The 17,591-nt window shown below is 32.3% G+C and overlaps 1 protein-coding gene across 3 annotated transcripts; it reads left to right on the top strand.

Annotated features, from left to right (window-relative positions):
• Positions 1–8,570: 8,570 nt before the first annotated feature.
• LOC118051741 (protein PARALOG OF AIPP2) lies at positions 8,571–16,983 on the top strand. Of its 3 annotated transcripts, none has more exons than XM_073408119.1 (11): positions 8,571–8,714; positions 9,699–9,776; positions 10,436–11,254; positions 11,343–11,597; positions 12,974–13,062; positions 13,179–13,621; positions 13,797–14,487; positions 14,604–14,834; positions 14,909–15,033; positions 15,126–15,511; positions 16,245–16,983. In XM_073408119.1, exons 2-11 carry the CDS (start codon positions 9,774–9,776, stop codon positions 16,764–16,766), a joined length of 3,564 nt encoding a protein of 1,187 aa, XP_073264220.1. In that variant the 5' UTR covers positions 8,571–8,714; positions 9,699–9,773; the 3' UTR covers positions 16,767–16,983. The 3 variants fall into 3 exon arrangements, with proteins under 3 accessions (XP_073264220.1, XP_073264219.1, XP_034918343.1); XM_073408118.1 differs by having other exon boundaries at positions 8,604–8,780; XM_035062452.2 differs by having other exon boundaries at positions 8,605–8,780; positions 12,977–13,062.
• The last annotated feature ends 608 nt before the right edge of the window (positions 16,984–17,591 follow it).

The raw sequence follows: 17,591 nt of genomic DNA, 5'->3' as shown, positions 1-17,591 counted from the left end.
TTTTTTTTTTTTTTTTTTAGTTGCCCCCGCGTCCTGGAAATTGGAACGTGATGTTTCCAATTTATATCTGGATTTTGTTCCATTTATAGTTTTGTCCTTGGCTTGTAGTAGATTTGGCACTTGGACATTAAGCGACGATTCTCATATCCAGCTTTCCTAGCATTGAGCTCCCCTGGCAAACCTTGAATTGACCAGTGTACATAACGCTAAATTATGTCATGATATCAGACAAGTAATTTTGAAATTTTTGAAATTTATTGATTTTTTTAACGAGGCACCTATATGTATATGAAATGGCATGCTCAAGAATTTTTATGATTTCTTTAGCTTTGTCAAACAAGGCTGAAAATTAGCAATAGCGTGGAGTTTAAGATTCGAAAGATTAGTAAGTTATTTATCGTTAGTTGCTTCATAGGTTTATCATAAATTACAAATTCTTCCCCCCCTGCATTGTATTATCTATAAATTATATTAAAAAAAACACTCCATGCAAGCTCGGATACTTGTCTACCGTGTTAGTGAATCTTAAAAAGTTTTCAATCTCGAAACAAAAAATCAGTAATTCGGCCCTTGAATTTTATTATTTATTACTACTTTATATTAATATATCCTTCCAACATGGTTGTTAAATTTTGTTTAAATGTGCGTACTTTTTTATTAGATATAGAGACAAAAGCACAACTAGAGTGTGCTGAAATCATGGCTAAAATAGAGCTGGAAATCATGGTTATATTTCTACCATTGTTGGTAGAAATCTTGGTTGAAAGTGAAAAGTTTGTCCCCCGCTTTTAGTTATAATTAGAGGTAAGAAGAATCATAATAAATATAGCCAATTGAAGCAGCAAGTGAGTGAGAGAGAGCTTCAATAGTAGACGGTGTGAGAGATATGAGATAATCACAAAATGAGTGGGAGTTGAGTTGAGTAGAGTTCCTCCTTTTATTATTATAGGTTTTTATTTTCTCTTTTTATATTGATATTGACTGCTTCATGGATATAAATGAATTGTTGAACCATGTTAAGAATTTGTGTTTTGTTTCTAGGCAATAATCCTAATAATTAGTATCAAAACATTGGTTAAAGAAAATAATAGGTGTTTGCTCTTTACCATGTAATAAAGTGGATTAAAAATGTTTTGAACATTCTATTATAAAGAGGAGAGTCGAGACTTAGAAGAATACAACATATAAGTTGCATGTTTATTAGAGTTCCAGAGAGACTGTACATGCCTCATATATTGAGAAAGCGGCTAATCACGTGCCTTCTTCACCTGGACAATTGGCTCAACTCGAATATCAATTGACCTAACCTAGATACTAGAAAATAATGTCATTTATTATGTCAGCATGTACGTCGGTGAGAATGTTCCACCAACCATGTTATTGAGCCATTAGCCAAGCTGAAATAAGTTGAGGCAAGCCATGGGTAAGTTGAGCTGATCCAAGAGAATATGGTAGAGATTGAATACAATCAATCCTACATGCAATTAGATTTGTTGTTCAATTTAGGCTAGATTCTTGTCGATCAAATTTAAGCTATCTAAAATACCATTTAGACAAGTTTTCGGCTAATTTAAGTCTAGATGTAATGGTGCGGTTCAATTGTCGAGAATTGGACTAGAAATGGTGGCAAACTAAATTATGAGATGGATTGTCTTTATAAAAGTTGTCTAAAGGTCATCTTAGTGGGCAATAATGTTGAAGAAGAAAAGTCGTGCATGTTAACCTAATACGTGTGTTGAATTACTAAGTTGATGAATTTATTAGAGAAGCTTAGCCTTGTCAAAGATAATTTGGCATGCTTTATGCCTCGAAGAAATGTAGAAATAGGTTTTCTGGACACCCTGACATATGGAATGTGGAAAGGTGATGATGCATAGAGAAAATAATGAAAAACCAATATTGACAAGTCTCTAGCATCGGTAGTCTCGCTAGGTATAGAGAAATAAGAAAAGTGGATGACTTAAGATGTTCAAATAATTTATGATGGGATTAGAAAGGAAACGTTTATGACCAAACATATGATAAAAGAACTGTTAAAGATAAGCAAAACACAACTAGTAAGTAAAAATTATTTGTGCGATGCTATTCACACATACAAAATTGTTTAAATATATAAATAGTCAGTATGATATTGACAAGTCTCTAGCATTGGTAGTTTAGCTAGGTGTAGAGAAATAAGAAAAGTGGATGACTTAAGATTTTCAAATAATTTGTGATGGGATTAGAAAGAAAAAGTTTATAACCAAATTTAATATACATTGGAAGAACTATTAAAGATAGGCAAAACATGACTAGTAAGTTCAAATTATTTGTGTGATGCTATTCACATATACAAGATTGTTTACATATACAAAAAGTCAGTACGATGGATTGATATAGTTTAAAAGTTTTATCTACTATGGAACTGGAAAAAAAATCCTTTTACCAAATAAAATTATTGATCATCGAATTAAATCTCATTCCTAAGAACACATTTTATCTATAAAGAGAAAGGCAAATGAAAACCTTAGGATACAAAGTATAATGTCCATCTTCATAAAGTTAAACTTGTAGTTAGAGTTTTGTGTTAGAGACAAGCGTGAACACTCTTCAGAAGTGATGTGACTGGTCATCTGATTGAGTGATTCTTTAGTGTGAATAAAGGTTTAATTTGTTATCTCTAATAATAATTTATCTATAATGATAAACGAGTGTTAGCATAGATAATGATGAAGAATTGACTGGGATGAATATGAAGATGATATTACCCTTATGATGAAGTGTAGAGCTAAGTAGGTCTCTTGATAAAGAGCAAAATACTCATGAAGTAGTAAGACAAGCTTTTAGTTAGGAGCAAACCATATTTATAAGGTTTTATAAAAAGTAGTGAGCTTTTAATAATATTATAATACTCGGAGTATGAAGATAAGGGCAAATCAATTTTATAAATTGTCTCCTTAAAAAGAGTGGAGAGCTAGTTAAACTATTGGATAAAGAGTAGACGACTCGGAAAGTGGTAAGATATGGTTCTTAGGTTGGAATAGAGTAAGGAAAAAAATCTTGGGTAAACAATATTTTGAAAGGGTTATGAGTTTTTAATAACATTATAATACTCGAATGATATTTGTTGCTTTCTAGACTAGAGTTATGATTAGACTCATAGGTGACGAAGAGATTCTACCATATTTATAAAGAAAGTTGTAGCCTAGATGAAGTGCAAGGATGCACAATAACATAGGCGAGATGAACCACTTTAATCAAGTGAGAGTTTATCAGGTGATGCTTATTCATATCAAATAGGAGTTTACCATATGGACAGGATTCGAGGGTAGAAGAAAATTTGGTTCCTTTTATCTAAGTAGTTGAAGCAGCCAGTGAGTGAGAGTTGAGTTAAGTAGAGTTATTCCTTTTCCGCCTCCATTATTATATATTTGTATTTTCTTTCTATATATTGATATTAGTTGTTTTGTGGACATAAATGAATTACCAAACCATTTTAAAACCTTGTTTTATGTGTACAGGCAATAATCATTGAATTATAAACTTTTCGACGGAATGGGTGCGAAATTGTTGATTGAAAATGCCAACGAAATGGACTTGTTCATCGGCAATTCCTTTGGTGTTTTCACTTACAAAACCTTATTTAGACATCATCATTTGCAGTTAGCTTTTGTTTTCATTCTTCTTTACCAGTTATGACTTCATTTCATCAAGATCCAACAGGTCAATCTTTCACTTTTAGCCTTTCTTCTTCCTTGTATCTTGCGTTTAATTTCTATTATATTGGTTTTGATTCATTTTCATTTGTTGTGGCTCCATCTAACTTTTAGATTACCTATGTTCATTTAATGTTCTTTGCTCTTTATATATCTTCATGATTTTCTTCTTTACTCAATTTTAGCCCTAAAAAAAAATCTATATTTTTCCTTTTTTTTTCCGTTTCTGTTTCCATATGTTCACTCATCATTGTTGCCTTTTAAATGCATATAACTTATTTATTATATTTGATATTCATACAGTAATTATCAATGATTGTATTGTTTTTTACTTCTTCATCAACATTAAAATTGTGTTTTGAAGGAATTAACAAGAACTCATATAAAGGGAAACACTTCGATTTTATTGAATTAATTGACTGAATGTTTGAAGGATATGGAAAAGAGTTGCATGTTTATTCCCCCCCACCCTTTTGTATACACCTTTTCCTTTTCATTTCAGTTATTATTGTTGTTTTTATTCAGTTTTTGTTTCCTACAGTCTACTAACTCTTCTTGTCTTTAATCCTTTTTACTTACAATTTTCTTCAACTTTGCACAGGTTATTTATATTGGTCATATTTCTGCCTTCATCAAGTTGTTCCTCAAATTGGGATGAACCTTCTCCATGGCTTTATAAGGAAAAAAAAAAAAAAAACCCTCAAATCTAGTAGGTGATCCAGTAATAAAAGTTTGGGATCAAGAGATTTGTTCTTCCCGTGTCTCAAGTTCGACTTGTAGTTACTAATATGATAGCTACTAGAAATTTACATGGTTGTTAATTTCAGGACTCGTGGGATTAGTCAAGATATACGTAAGCTGACCCGGATAGCCATGTTAATAAATTAAAAAAAAAAAACCCCTCAAATCTCATTAATGGATAAAATGTTGTGGAACACGCATCGGGTTTAGGAATTTTATTATCATTACAGAAATGGTAATATATATAATTTCTCAAATCTAGTATTATTAAACTTTTTTTCCTCTTGTGATCTTGGTATAAGAAAATTGTCAGCTAGAAAAAAACAATGGCATTTTTGCTTCTCCATCTAATTCAAGTTTTAGATATAATTATAAAATTTCATTCAAGTTAAGTAAAGTTATGGCCAAGACAAAAAAGAATTTTAAAAGGATCATTACGATATTATTTTAATAAAAAAATAAATGTTCTTCTCTTTATTTATTATAATTCATCATTATAAAACCATTGATTTTTTATTATATAGTCCCTAAATCCTATAAAAAATTATTGTTTTGAGACTTTTACTACCAATTATCTATCCATAGCAGGATTTTTTTTAATTTACGTGGGTGTCCGAGCCAGCTTGTGTGTACCTCGACTAATTCCATAGGCCCTGAATTTAACAATCATATAAGTTTTCAATAATCATCATATTATGTTAAAAAGTTCTGGTTGCTGGCTACTGTTTCTACTGACTAACAAATTTACAATTTATGTTTGGTGTTCCACATTTCTACATTTTCCATTTTAATTCTTTAATACAAAAACAAACTCGTTCTATAATATTAGTGATACAACTTCACTTTAAATATATTAAATTTTAAATTCATAATTAAAATTTTTCTTGCTATTAAAACCATGTTGACAATAATTGCATATTTTTTTTATCAAATGTAAAAAAAACAATATCCCAACCCATGACATTGTGCACCAATTAGTTAATATATTTACAAATTTGATGCATAAGTTTTGAGATGATTTAGTATTGTAGTAAAGATTATTTTTCGTTTAGAAATACATCAAAATAATTTTTAAAAATTTTAAAAATTTATTTTTAATATTAACACATCAAAATAATTTAAAAATACTAAAATATTATTTTAAAAAAAAAAGAAAAAAATAATTTTTTTCAAAAATAAATGTCCCCATCATCTCCTTTAAAAAGCTTTCACGTTAGTTAATAACTAAAGCGTGCCTCACTTACAACCAAATCGCAAGATAGTTTAACCAATACACCTTTAATTTAGTGGTTGTGGACTCATGGTAATTAATTTAGTGGTTTTGGGCTAATGGTAATTATCAAGAAGTAATGGATTTAATTAATCTCAGCATTTGTTTAAAATTGAACTTATTTGCATTCCATGTAAATGACACTAAAATATTCTGCCATCTTTGCTACGATGGTTAATTAGGTTATTTTTATATCGCTGTGGGTCTTAAACTCAGCCCTCTCTCCCTTGCAACAGCAACGACTAAACATGGATGTATGTTGGTTTGTAAAAAACAAAATCTACAAGGTACATGGAGAAGAGTAGAATTCTTATAGCACTAGATCCTACAATATTTTTCTAGTATTTTTTATGCTAAAAAAATAATGTTCAAGCATTATTAATACTTTTTTTTATAAAAACAAAATTTTAAAAATCGAGTTATAAACTCGAGTAGATTCAATAAAATGGTTTCATTTAATTATATAATATAAAAACACAACAACAATAAATAGACCAAACTTAAAAAAAAGATGATCTTGATGACCTAAAAAAATACTTGTCAAAATAAAATAAAAATTACAAAACTCAATTCAAATACAACATAATGCTTAATAATAGAATAAAAAAATAAAATCAAAAGAACAAAAATAACTCGAGTCATCTTAAGTTAGCAAGTCAAACATAACTTTTTTCAATTAAAAATATTATTTTAATTGAAATATTTAAAATAAAAAAGGTGACGTGATTTTATTTATGTATGTTTGATATTGTGATATAATGTATTTTTTAATTAAAAATATAAAAATAATTTTAAAAAAACACTGAAATTTTAACCATCCTCCTCTGCATAGACCGCAATCCCAATAATTCATGCAATCACCTCGTAATGACCAAATTTCAAGGGAAAGACACCTTCGTTCCCTGCAGGCTGCAGCGTCGATCAAAGAACGTGAAACCTGCTTCTTCCTTCTTTGCTTTAACCATCTTTTCTTTCTTTTTTTTCTTTTCTTTTTTTTTTAATTTGCATTTTACGTGCCTGTCGCTGTCCCGTACACCTCTCATTTTTGAAATCTAAGCTATTTGACGGGTCACGGAGCGAGTGAGTCCCTGACCTGGTCCAGCTGTGACCTCCCTACCCGCTCGTTTTGCATCTCTGCCAATCAGTTGCATGTCCTTCGTTGTCACGCGGATACGAGGCATCGTTGTGTGACTTTTTAGTGTTGCACCGTGTTTTCCATTTCCATCAAAATAATTACTGTTTATAAAAAAAATATCCTTTTTTATTTAAAATTTATTGTTTTTTAATTATTTTAACATAAATAATAATAAAATATTATTATGATATATTAAAAAAATAATCACTACTATGGTATTAAATAAACTCCTATATTTATACCTTATTAAATCTTTTTAAAGAAAACTCAAAATTATTCAGCGTATTCATTTTATTTTCAGTTTCTGAATTAATAATAGTGCTATTATATGGACATATAAAGACAAATAATGATTTTCTTCCCCTTTTGATCTCTGTTAATGGGCTAAGTCCTGATAGTTATTCTTTAGATGTTAAGAAATTTCTCCAAATTTATATAGGATTTCTAAAATAATATTTTTTTTATTTTAAAATATATTAAAATAATATTTTTATTTTTTAAAATTTATTTTTAATATCAGCACATCATAACGATATAAAAACATTAAAAAAACTAATTTTTTTAAAAATATACTTTTAAAACATATAAACAAACAGATTTTAATACTCTCCATTTTAGAAAAAACCACTGGTATAACTTCTTGTTTATAAAAGCACAATCCCGAATAAAAACATAAATAATAAAAATAATAAGTGAATTGACTTATTAATTCTAGATTCTTTTCCTTTTGTTACTACAAGATAACAATGCCAAACAATAATAATATTATGTTTATTTTTACAAGTGAGACGCAATGAGAGTACCATCCACCTGTGCTATTTATTTTTTAAAAGTTCACACCATCAAAATTGACAGTAATGAATTGAAAAAAAAAAAAAACTAAAATTTGAAGAGAATTGTAGAATTTAGATTGGAAAAATATGGACCAAATTTTTAATACAAGGAATGAATTAAATAATTGAAGATAACACAAGGAAATTATGATTTTTGCCATTTATTAATTGAATGAATATTACAGAAAACAATATCAAGAGTATAGAAAACAAATAAAAAAATTTATTAAGATTTTATTATTTATATAGTTGTGTTTGTTTATTTAAAGCTTTTGCGTTTATGGTACAACAAACACAGTAAGATATTTGGTAATATACTAAATTGCATCTTTTACTGTGGAGCCCACAAAAAAAATTAAATTCGAAACGCAGTTTTTTAGAAACAATTCTTACATAATTTTGTAACTGTTTATTTTTTTATTTATTTTAAAAGCATTTAAAAAAATAATTTTTTTTTTACTTTAAATTAATATTTTTTTTGTATTTTTAAATTATATATATATATATATATATATATATATATATATATATATATTCAAATTACAACAACAAGCTTCCTTATAAACAAACTAACTCATTTATTCCTCTTAACGTGTATTGTTTAATAAGGGCTTCAATTCAACTAAGAAAAGCAACCTCCATAACAGGGAGGATTTCATTTCTTTCATGTCTATCCACCCATGATGGTTAAGAATTCAAAAACCGTTGGCACGTTTGACACGTGCAAGCATCCCAAGCAACAGCCCAACTTCTCTTCCATAATAACCGTCCACGTCTCTCAAATCATCACCATCCAAAAACTCTACGAGTCCCAATCCATAATCACGCGGCTCAAAACCCGAAACATACATTAACGCCATTGTATGAGTTTACAACACACCGACATTTCTCTTTATAATTAAAAAAAAATAGAGATACTTGCCACCTCATACAAAAGAAAATCTCTCTAGTCCCCTTCTGAAAAGCAACCTCATAAATTAAAAAACAAAATCTAAAGAGAGAGAAAGAGAGTAAGATATATAAGGAAAGAAGAAAGCAGAGTAAGTTTGGTGTAATGTTTTGGATTATCTCGTTGTGTCTCGCTGGTTTTCTTCTTGTGTTTTAAGGTAAGTTGTATAAAGGGTTGGATTTGTTGTTGTTGTTGTTGTTGTTGTTTGTGTGTTTGGTTCTTGAGAGATGGGGAAAGTCAGGTTTAAGAGTATGAAGGAGGTTTATGAGAATAGTAGTGAGGTTATTGAGTACAAGGTAGAATTGTTGTTCACGGGTTTCTTTTCTTATTTTAAATCCCCCCCTTTTTTTTTCTCTTTGGTTGGGGTGCTAATATTTCATTTTGAGAAAAGGTCTGAGCTTGTGGGTTGATTCAATTTCGAAAGATCATAATCTAAGTTCTTTTCATTTCATTTCATTTTTTTTCAGTTTGCTAATAAAACTGGTTTTCTTTTATATTGGTTTCTTTGTTTTTAAGGGATTAGAGGTGGTGTTGTTGACTATGTTCTTTTGACCTGTTTTTGGTCTTTTCTTTTGTGTGAAGGAAGCTAAGTTTGTCCATTTTGTTTGCTTAATGTACTGGGTTTCGTTTCTTTATGATAAAGCTCAAATCTTTTTTATTATATAAAACTACAACTGCTGATTAATTCATTTAGCCTGTGCACTGGTAGGAGAAGACATGATATATCATATATGTGATCATTAACCTCAACTTTATTATTGTTTTGGTTGTTCTTGTACCCTCAGTTTTATTTTATTATTGTGACCACTGCCGTAATGCAATGGAAATGTGTGATATAAGCAACTATTGTTTTGTAAGTGTTTACGCTGTTTCTGAGTAATTAAACAGCAGGAATACGAAATAAGCCTTTCATTTTATCACTGTGATCAGAATTAATCATGCAAACCTGTTCATTTTGAGAACAGAGTTTAGAAAGAGAAAAACGTTTGTGTTTTGTTACGAGCTGTGAGAATTTTATTGGTGAGGTGATTTACAGTGGCATTAATTAGCTGAATTGTTTGTTATTGTTTTATAGATTGCGCCGACTTTAAAAGTCGGTTATCCGGTAAAAGGGCTTTCAGATGGAAAGAACCACACTGTTGGGTTGAATATGGTAAGAGTGATCTAACCATAGTTGATTTTGTTTGATGCTTTTGATATGTTGATTGTTTCATTGCTTATTTGATCATCAATGAATCTTGATGCCACGGTAGCAAAGCAACGTGCCGATCAGTCGTTTTATCCGGTAGTTTCCAATAATTACTTAATTTATGACAAGTTTTGTTGGGGAGCTTTGTTTTGAATGAGCCCAATTATATTCAGCACCACCAGGACATATATCACAGTCTGTGATGGACTTTAGATTCTTAGTTATGTGTTCCAAAATTAAATAGGAAAATCTGGATTTGATTCATTGCACAATCAAATCCAAATGGAGAAAGTTTCATTTTTCTACATTATTGAACACTAATGCTTTTATGGCTTCATTTATGATACCAAACTAATTTTCTTACCATGTACCATTAGTTATATTGCACTTTATTCTTTTAAGTATCGAAAATAGAATTTTAGTGAATAAATAAAATATCTACTCATTCAGTATTGTTTGCTATAATCTGTCAGTTTTGCCAACAATGGGTTTAACTATCCATGCTACCACTTTATTTTTGTGCATTCGAGTTTGTGAATCTTGGAATTTCATTATTGAGTTATATTGTTTCCTTATTACTGCATTTCCATCTTAGGTGTAATTATTAAAGTTTGCAATTGTAGGGATCCTCTGTCACAGAAAATATGTTCTGTAGCAAACAGTATTCAAGTGATAAATTTCACAACGAAGAAGAATCTGGGACGTGTAACGAGTGCACAAGCTCATGCTCATGTTGTATGGCGGCTTCACTGCTGAGAATGAAGGCCGATGTTGGGTTTTCATATGAAACCTCCAAGGGAAAAGTAGACGCTCAATACTCTCGCAGTGGTGCTGATATGCTATCCCCTGTAGATAGTTCATGCAATAGTAGAAATCTTTCCACCAGCGAGATTACCAACCTTCTAAGTGCATGCTCAAGTCATGATTCATTCTCTGAAAATGAAGAAAGTAAAGACACTTTGAGAGCATCTGGTACTTCTGAACACTCTGAGATGCAAGTAGAAGTAAATGATCAGCAGACTGCTCAGAAAAATCCTGGTTTATCCAGAACAATACTATTTCATGATAGTAATATTTTGTTTAAAAATCATCAGAAGCCAAAAGAGTTGGAATGCATTGGTGATGATGCCTCTTGTATTAGTGGTTCAGAGTACACAGACAAGATTGCTGGTGATCATCATTGCTATACAGATAGGAAGAATGTATCGTCTAGTTCAACCTCAATTGACAGTTTTCCTGCAATTGAGAATGCTGCTAGTGTTCGACCTACTCTCTGTTCTTTAGCTAAAGGACAATTTGATACAATAGACAATAATCAGCCTAGAACCTTAATTAAGCTTACCAAAGAATCTTCACCAACAATTGCAGTTTTTTCAAATAAATCTCACCAAATAGATATTTCTTCAGCTAGAGATTTCTATATTGGGGCCAACTCATCAAAGGTGAGTGATTGACATTCTCCCTTAAGCAGATAATTACACCTTTTGCAATTTAATTTTCCTAGATACTTGTTATATTCCTCTCTTTCAGGGAAAACCATCTGAGTGCTCCGAAGAGCAAATAGAATCACCACTGATGAGAGCAGCAACCTTTTGGGTTGATGCTCAGATACATGAAGAAGAGAACCACACAGAACCTGTGAAATCTGAGATTGGAAGGAAAGATGGAGAAGCTGCGGTTGCAAAATGTTCAGATCAGAAGGGAGATGAACCCGCTAAATGGCAACCCACTCCAAAGGCTCAGCCCATGGACCATGATGGTGAACTGGACCACATGCAAGATGAGGTATGTATTGTTTTCTTATGTATTTTGGCATATTTTGAGCTTTATATACTGTGCTTATCATGTTTATTAATATGAAACTAGTAAAGCTGGCAAAATAGTAATTTCAACTTCCGAAAGCTCTGAACAATAATATTTTTTTTGTATGAAATATTTAAAAAATTCTAAACTTAATCTATATATATATATATTCTAGGTTCTATTGGAAAATGCCAAAGTGAACATGCATGACCATCAGAATAAGCTCAAGGATTGAAATGGAAGTGCTCTTAATGGAAGAAATAAAATTGATAGGCAATCCATGTTTAGTGCAGATTACTAGAGGGGGAAAGAAGCTAATATTTAATAAATACATTGCGGAAATTGGGTGCTAATAGCATGTCTAAGTTTTAGAAGAAACGTGAGAATAAGGAATGAATACAACACAACAAGTTAGATGCAGAGTACCGAAGAAATTGAGAGAGGTTGTCTAAGATGGACTGCCCATGTGCAGTATAAATGAAAAAACTCAAGGTAAAGATGACCGAGAGAATGTAAATTAGTGTGGCAGGCTTGGATATAATTGTTTATAAAATGACATGGAAAGGAAGTTGCTTGCTTGGCCTCAAACAATTGTGTCACAGGTTTATTGAGTTGAATGGAGTGAACCCATGCTTCTTGGTCTACATTGTGATCGACAATATGGAGTCCTGAATTTATTTTTTTTCATTGAAGAGATTTCATTTGATGTGGAAAATGATTACTTTTAATTAGACTTCTCATTTTGATTGCATGATGCAACCATAATGACCTATGCCTATTTACCGTTCAAACTAGCTTGTGCAGTTGACCTACCTTGATTCACTAAAGTGATGTGTGAATCCAGCAATATGAGTTCTGCTAAAAAAAGTTCTTTTTCCCTTCATTTCTATCTAAGCTTTTGTTCTCCATCCTATGGTTAGAGATCCTTGCGCATTCCTTTCTCTTTTGCTGTTTGAGAGAGAGAAAACCATACATTCTTGGTAATTTACTACATTAATTTTATTGCCAAATTCTTTCCTGAATTTGGCTAATTGTATATTATTTGAGATGTTTTTTCTAATGTTTGTATCTTGTTAGTTATTGGATAATTATGTAACAGAAACATCACATCAAACTTTTCAAGTCTTATTGTTTATTAGTTTAAGGGTTCTTGCCTTAACAATTTACCATTAGAAACATGAACTTCGCTTCACCATGTTGCATTTAATGAATGTTTCTATTTCTAGAGTCTCCTGATATACACCTTGTTCTAATTTCATTTCCTATACGTCTTTACATTTTCTGCTATCATTTTGCTTAAACTTTAAAATACTTTCAGGATTGACATGGCCTGGTTATTTTCTGATTGCATTGCAAAGCAGGTAAAAGTCTGTGATATCTGTGGGGATGTGGGTCAGGAGGAGAAGCTTGCTACATGTAGCAAGTGCAGTGATGGAGCAGAACACATGTAAGTACATAACTAATCTTCTGGATCCTTATCTTTTCATTTAGTCATTCTGTTGAAAATATGTGCTACTCATGTGGGTGCCATTTAAGCTATTCCCATTGACTTCTGTCAACCAGATATTGCATGCGTGAAAAGCTGGAGAAAGTTCCTGAAGGAAATTGGATGTGTGAAGAGTGCATGCTTGGGGATGAAAATAAAAGACAAAAGAAAAATAACTTTGAAAAAGAAGAGGCAGTTCAATTAGAGAAATCATCCCTGAATGAGATAATAAAGAACTCCAAAAATTCAGTTGCTTTCAGCTGTAAGATTAGTTTGGAATCAAATACTAAAGGGATGGGTGTTGATAAGAACAGAAGAAATGATAGTTCTTCCTGTCACTTCCCTGCTAAGAGACCAGCGGATGATTCAGAAACCATCACTGCAAAAAGAATGGCCCTTGAAGAAGGTCACAACTCATCTATGCTATCCAAAGAATCCTATCCTTGCAGCAAAGTGGAAATTTGTCGGGGTTCTTCCCTCAAGAACATTGATACGAGGAAAATGAAACCAGCCTATGAAGGTATTTCTTCTGGAAATAATTCTTATTTTTCTCTGGAATTCTTACAAGTAGCCATAGTTAAGCTAATAAATCACTTCATGTTAAGCTTTTACTGTAACTTGAGGAAGAAGTTGTGTTAAGTCTCATTTGATTTCTTCTTTTAATTGTTTGGTTAAGTTTTAACCCTTGGTTTCAGGTTCTCTTTCAAAATCAAAATCACCTCTTGATATAAGTTCAAAAGTTGAACTCCAACAGTCAGAGGGTGGTGTCAACAAGCAAAATTTGGGGAGAGTAACTGCTACCTGTGGCAATAAGGAGGGGGTTGGCAAGATTCCATGCAAATCTACATCATTCAAGAAAGCTAGCTCAGACCATGTAAATGCTGCTGACTCCAAGGTTAAAAAGATCTCTTCTAACTTGGCCCATGTAGAAGAAATGAAAAGACTAAGACATGTAAAAGGGCAAAATTTGGCTGTATCAGAAACTACATTCCATAAATCATTGAAGAAATCACCAGTTGCCGATAATCATGCTTCTGCATCAATGAGGGATAAAAAAACCCTGATTGGAGGGGAAGCTAGCATACTGCCTTTGTCTACGCCCAGACATCATGATATGACGGCTGTCCAAGGTGATGGAAAATCAAGTAGCTCATTAACATCCATCAGGGATGTTGCTCTTAGAAACTTTCCAAATGAAGAACAAGAAAGGCTTCTCAATGATGCATCAAATGACGAAGCATTTGCTGCCAGATCAAATCAAAATAATTTGATCTCCATCCACCCTTCTAATGAACCATCTTATCTGAAAGGATTGACCTGGTTACCTTCTGCAGTGGATGTTCCTTCTTGGGTTTCTGTTGTCCCACAGCTTGAGTGCATATGGCAGTATGTCATTTTTCTCTCTGTAGTGTTACATTTTTTATTTTGTTGAAGACATATGTTGTAAATTGGCACTGCTCTTCTGGAATAGTCTCATCAATGGATTTTGGTCTGTTGTGCAGAGGTGGATTTGGAATTCAGAGAAGTGGAGTGTTTATTAGTTCTTGCGATGGCATTCAAGCACATGCATCAAGTTGTGCTTCACCTAAAGTTCATGAAATAGTGCGTAAATTTCCCCAGAAAATTCTAGCAGAGCAAGCATCCTGCTTGGTTATGTGGCCAACTCAGCCCCCAGAAAGCGAGGCCAAGGAAGAAAACATTGCACTCTACTTTTTTGCCAAGGATTTGGAGAGGTTTAAAGTTTTACGTTATGGAGATTCTAATGCTTCCTTGCATGGTGGCTAACTTTTTTGTACTTCTCATGCAGCTATGAAAGTAACTACAAGATCCTGATGGAATACATGACTAAGAACAACTTGGGTCTAAAAGCAAACATTGATGGACTTGATCTGCTAATATTCTCATCTAAGCTGCTTCCAAAAAGATCCCAGCGTAAGCAATGACTTTTGAAAACTGGCTTAACTTATCCAGATGAAATGAGGATTTGTTTATTGTACTTAAGTTAAAATTTTAACTTGTTCCAGGTTGGAATCAAATGCTGTTTTTATGGGGTGTATTTAGAGGGAGGAAGATAAATTGCTCACAGGAAACTCCAAATCCTCAAAGGACTTGTTTTTCCGAGTTGAATGTGGCACATTCTGGTTTGCAGAACCTGCATTCCTCTGCTCATGCGAGTGGAATTATGTCTCCCTCAAATATTTTTAACAATATTCAACAAACATCAGACTCTGTTACCTCATTCGAAGTGCCTACTCTTGCTAGAATGGGCAAGAGCTGCGAAAACAAGGTTTCTTCTCCACTTCAGAAGCTTTTATGTTTTCAAACTTCTGACAAATGGCTGAGTTCTGATGGCACTTCAATGAAGAGTGAACGGTTGTCTAGGAATGTGAAAAACAATGACCCTTCTCAGGTAATGTGGTCTGTCCCTAGTTGCTAGTCTGGTTATGTTTATCTTTCATTTTGTACAAGAAATGCATCATGTTAAGTAAATGAGTTGCTGAAGAAAGGAAACACACACAACCTCACCTTAGTTTGCTTACCCAGAAAAGCTAAAGATTGAAAAAGCACTAACAGAGCATGAATTCTGCTTGCTGTTTCCATCTTGGAAGTTTTGCTATTCATGAATCAGACTGCAAGTTTTTCTTTCTTTGGTCTGATGGGTTAGACTGATGTTCTTTTAAATTATTTTAGTACTCAGTCAGCATGTTTTTATTTATACTGTTCCTCAGTTTATTTCCAAAAGATGCTGTTTATAAGGCGTACCTTTTTCAGGGTACCTTTTTTCAGGATAACTTGATGCAGAACTGATTATAACTCAACTTGAATTTCCTTTTTCCTTTTTCTAGAGTTTTCCTAAAAGAATAGATTCTTTATGCCTTTCCTTATGTAATCCTCTCACGAGACCACAATAATTTTCAAGCTTTCTCGTCATGTTTCTAAAGGGTTTCCCAGTTATTAATCTTATTGAACTTGAGATATGCCTACATAATGCTTATTTGAAATATGCACACAAGTTTAAATCTTAATGCTACTATCTTCGCCTAGTTATGACCCCTTTGCTGTAGTTTTACGGAGTTCACCATCTTAATCATACGAAACTGACAAAAGAACATGAATTCTAATATTTGCTGTTTATTGTACAGTGGCAAGAAAAGGAAAAAGAGAAAGGAAAACAAATTGATCCAAATAGAGAGAGTGATATAGAAATGGTAACAGTCGATGAAGAATGCGAGGGCAAAAGGATAAAAAATTTCAATTTGGAACATAGTACTTCTGGTGACTTCCAGTTTTTGGGTGATAGATTGCCATCTGGGGTAATTGATCTTAGCCCTGTTTATATTAAGTCCGTGCAGTGTCAAGCAGGTTCCATGAATGGTGAGAATCCTTTGGAATCTGGAAATCCAAACCTTGAACTTTCCTTGGGATTTGGGAAAAGATCACGCGATCATGGGGCTGTTTCCTTGCTTCCAAATGGCGGGAATAATAGAAGCAAAGACACTAGGGATTCCAATGAAGTAACGAGCAACAAAAATAACGAGTGCTCGACGTCTCTCACTCTTTCTCTGGCCTCGGCTACCTCCATCGAAGAGAAAGAAGCGAAGCAGGTTATTGAACCAAAGCTGTTGTTTCCTACCATGGATGCTTCACTGTGTCTTTCACTGTAAATAATGTTTAGGTTTTCATAATGGATCAACAAAATCAGTTCATGCTCCAGCAGTATACTTTTTTGCACATTTAGTGATGCTCTGCATGCAAGTCTTCCGTGCAAATGTAGAAGGAAAGATTAGGGGAATTAGTGTAGGATGTGTCCTTGTGGTTGCGACCGACATCTTTGTACCTGCAGCCAAAATGTCTTCTCTATATAAAAGCGTACTCTTTACAGCTCTTGCCATTAAAGTTTTTATTTTTATTCAGACTAAAGGATTTGACATATATGATTTGCACGCCTAGTAGAAATAACTCCTCTCTCTCTTCTTTTTTTCAAAAATACCTTTTTACCTGTTGATATTCTATCGAGCAAAATAATTATTATTTAGAGTAAAAAATAAATTAATTTCCTTAAAATATTTATAAAAAAGCTAATTTTTTTTTTCAGGTTATTTGATTATTCCAAGATCATAAAATTTTAGAATTTATATTTGAGAGATATTTTACAAGTTTGGAATTACAAGTCTAGAATTATAGAAATAGTAGCTAGAGTTTAAATTATTAAGATCAAGTTAAAATTCAAAGTTCTTAATCGAAACAGGCATAAAAAAAATTCTAAACAAATATCCAAATTCAACTAACATATACTAAAATTTTGTATATGTAGATCAACTCTGTTTTTATAATAAAAAGGCTCATCGTATTAATATCTGCTAAACAAATAAACCTATCCAATTTAAGTGTCGCATCACACTATTGACTTTCTCCATTTTGAGACACTCATTGCTCTCTATCATGTACTAAAATTAATAAGACAAGTGATGGAGTTTGGGCCAGAAAAA

This window comes from Populus alba, chromosome 3, assembly GCF_005239225.2.
Source record: "Populus alba chromosome 3, ASM523922v2, whole genome shotgun sequence".
Lineage (NCBI taxonomy): Eukaryota > Viridiplantae > Streptophyta > Magnoliopsida > Malpighiales > Salicaceae > Populus > Populus alba.
This window is presented reverse-complemented; position numbering and strand designations above follow the sequence as displayed.

What these genes read in the sequence shown, in the direction of transcription:
- LOC118051741 (XM_073408119.1), top strand. An exon ending in TTGGGGCCAACTCATCAAAG is followed by an intron (nt 11,255 to 11,342) that starts GTGAGTGATTGA and finishes CCTCTCTTTCAG; the next exon opens with GGAAAACCATCTGAGTGCTC. An exon ending in CAGCTTGAGTGCATATGGCA is followed by an intron (nt 14,488 to 14,603) that starts GTATGTCATTTT and finishes TCTGTTGTGCAG; the next exon opens with AGGTGGATTTGGAATTCAGA.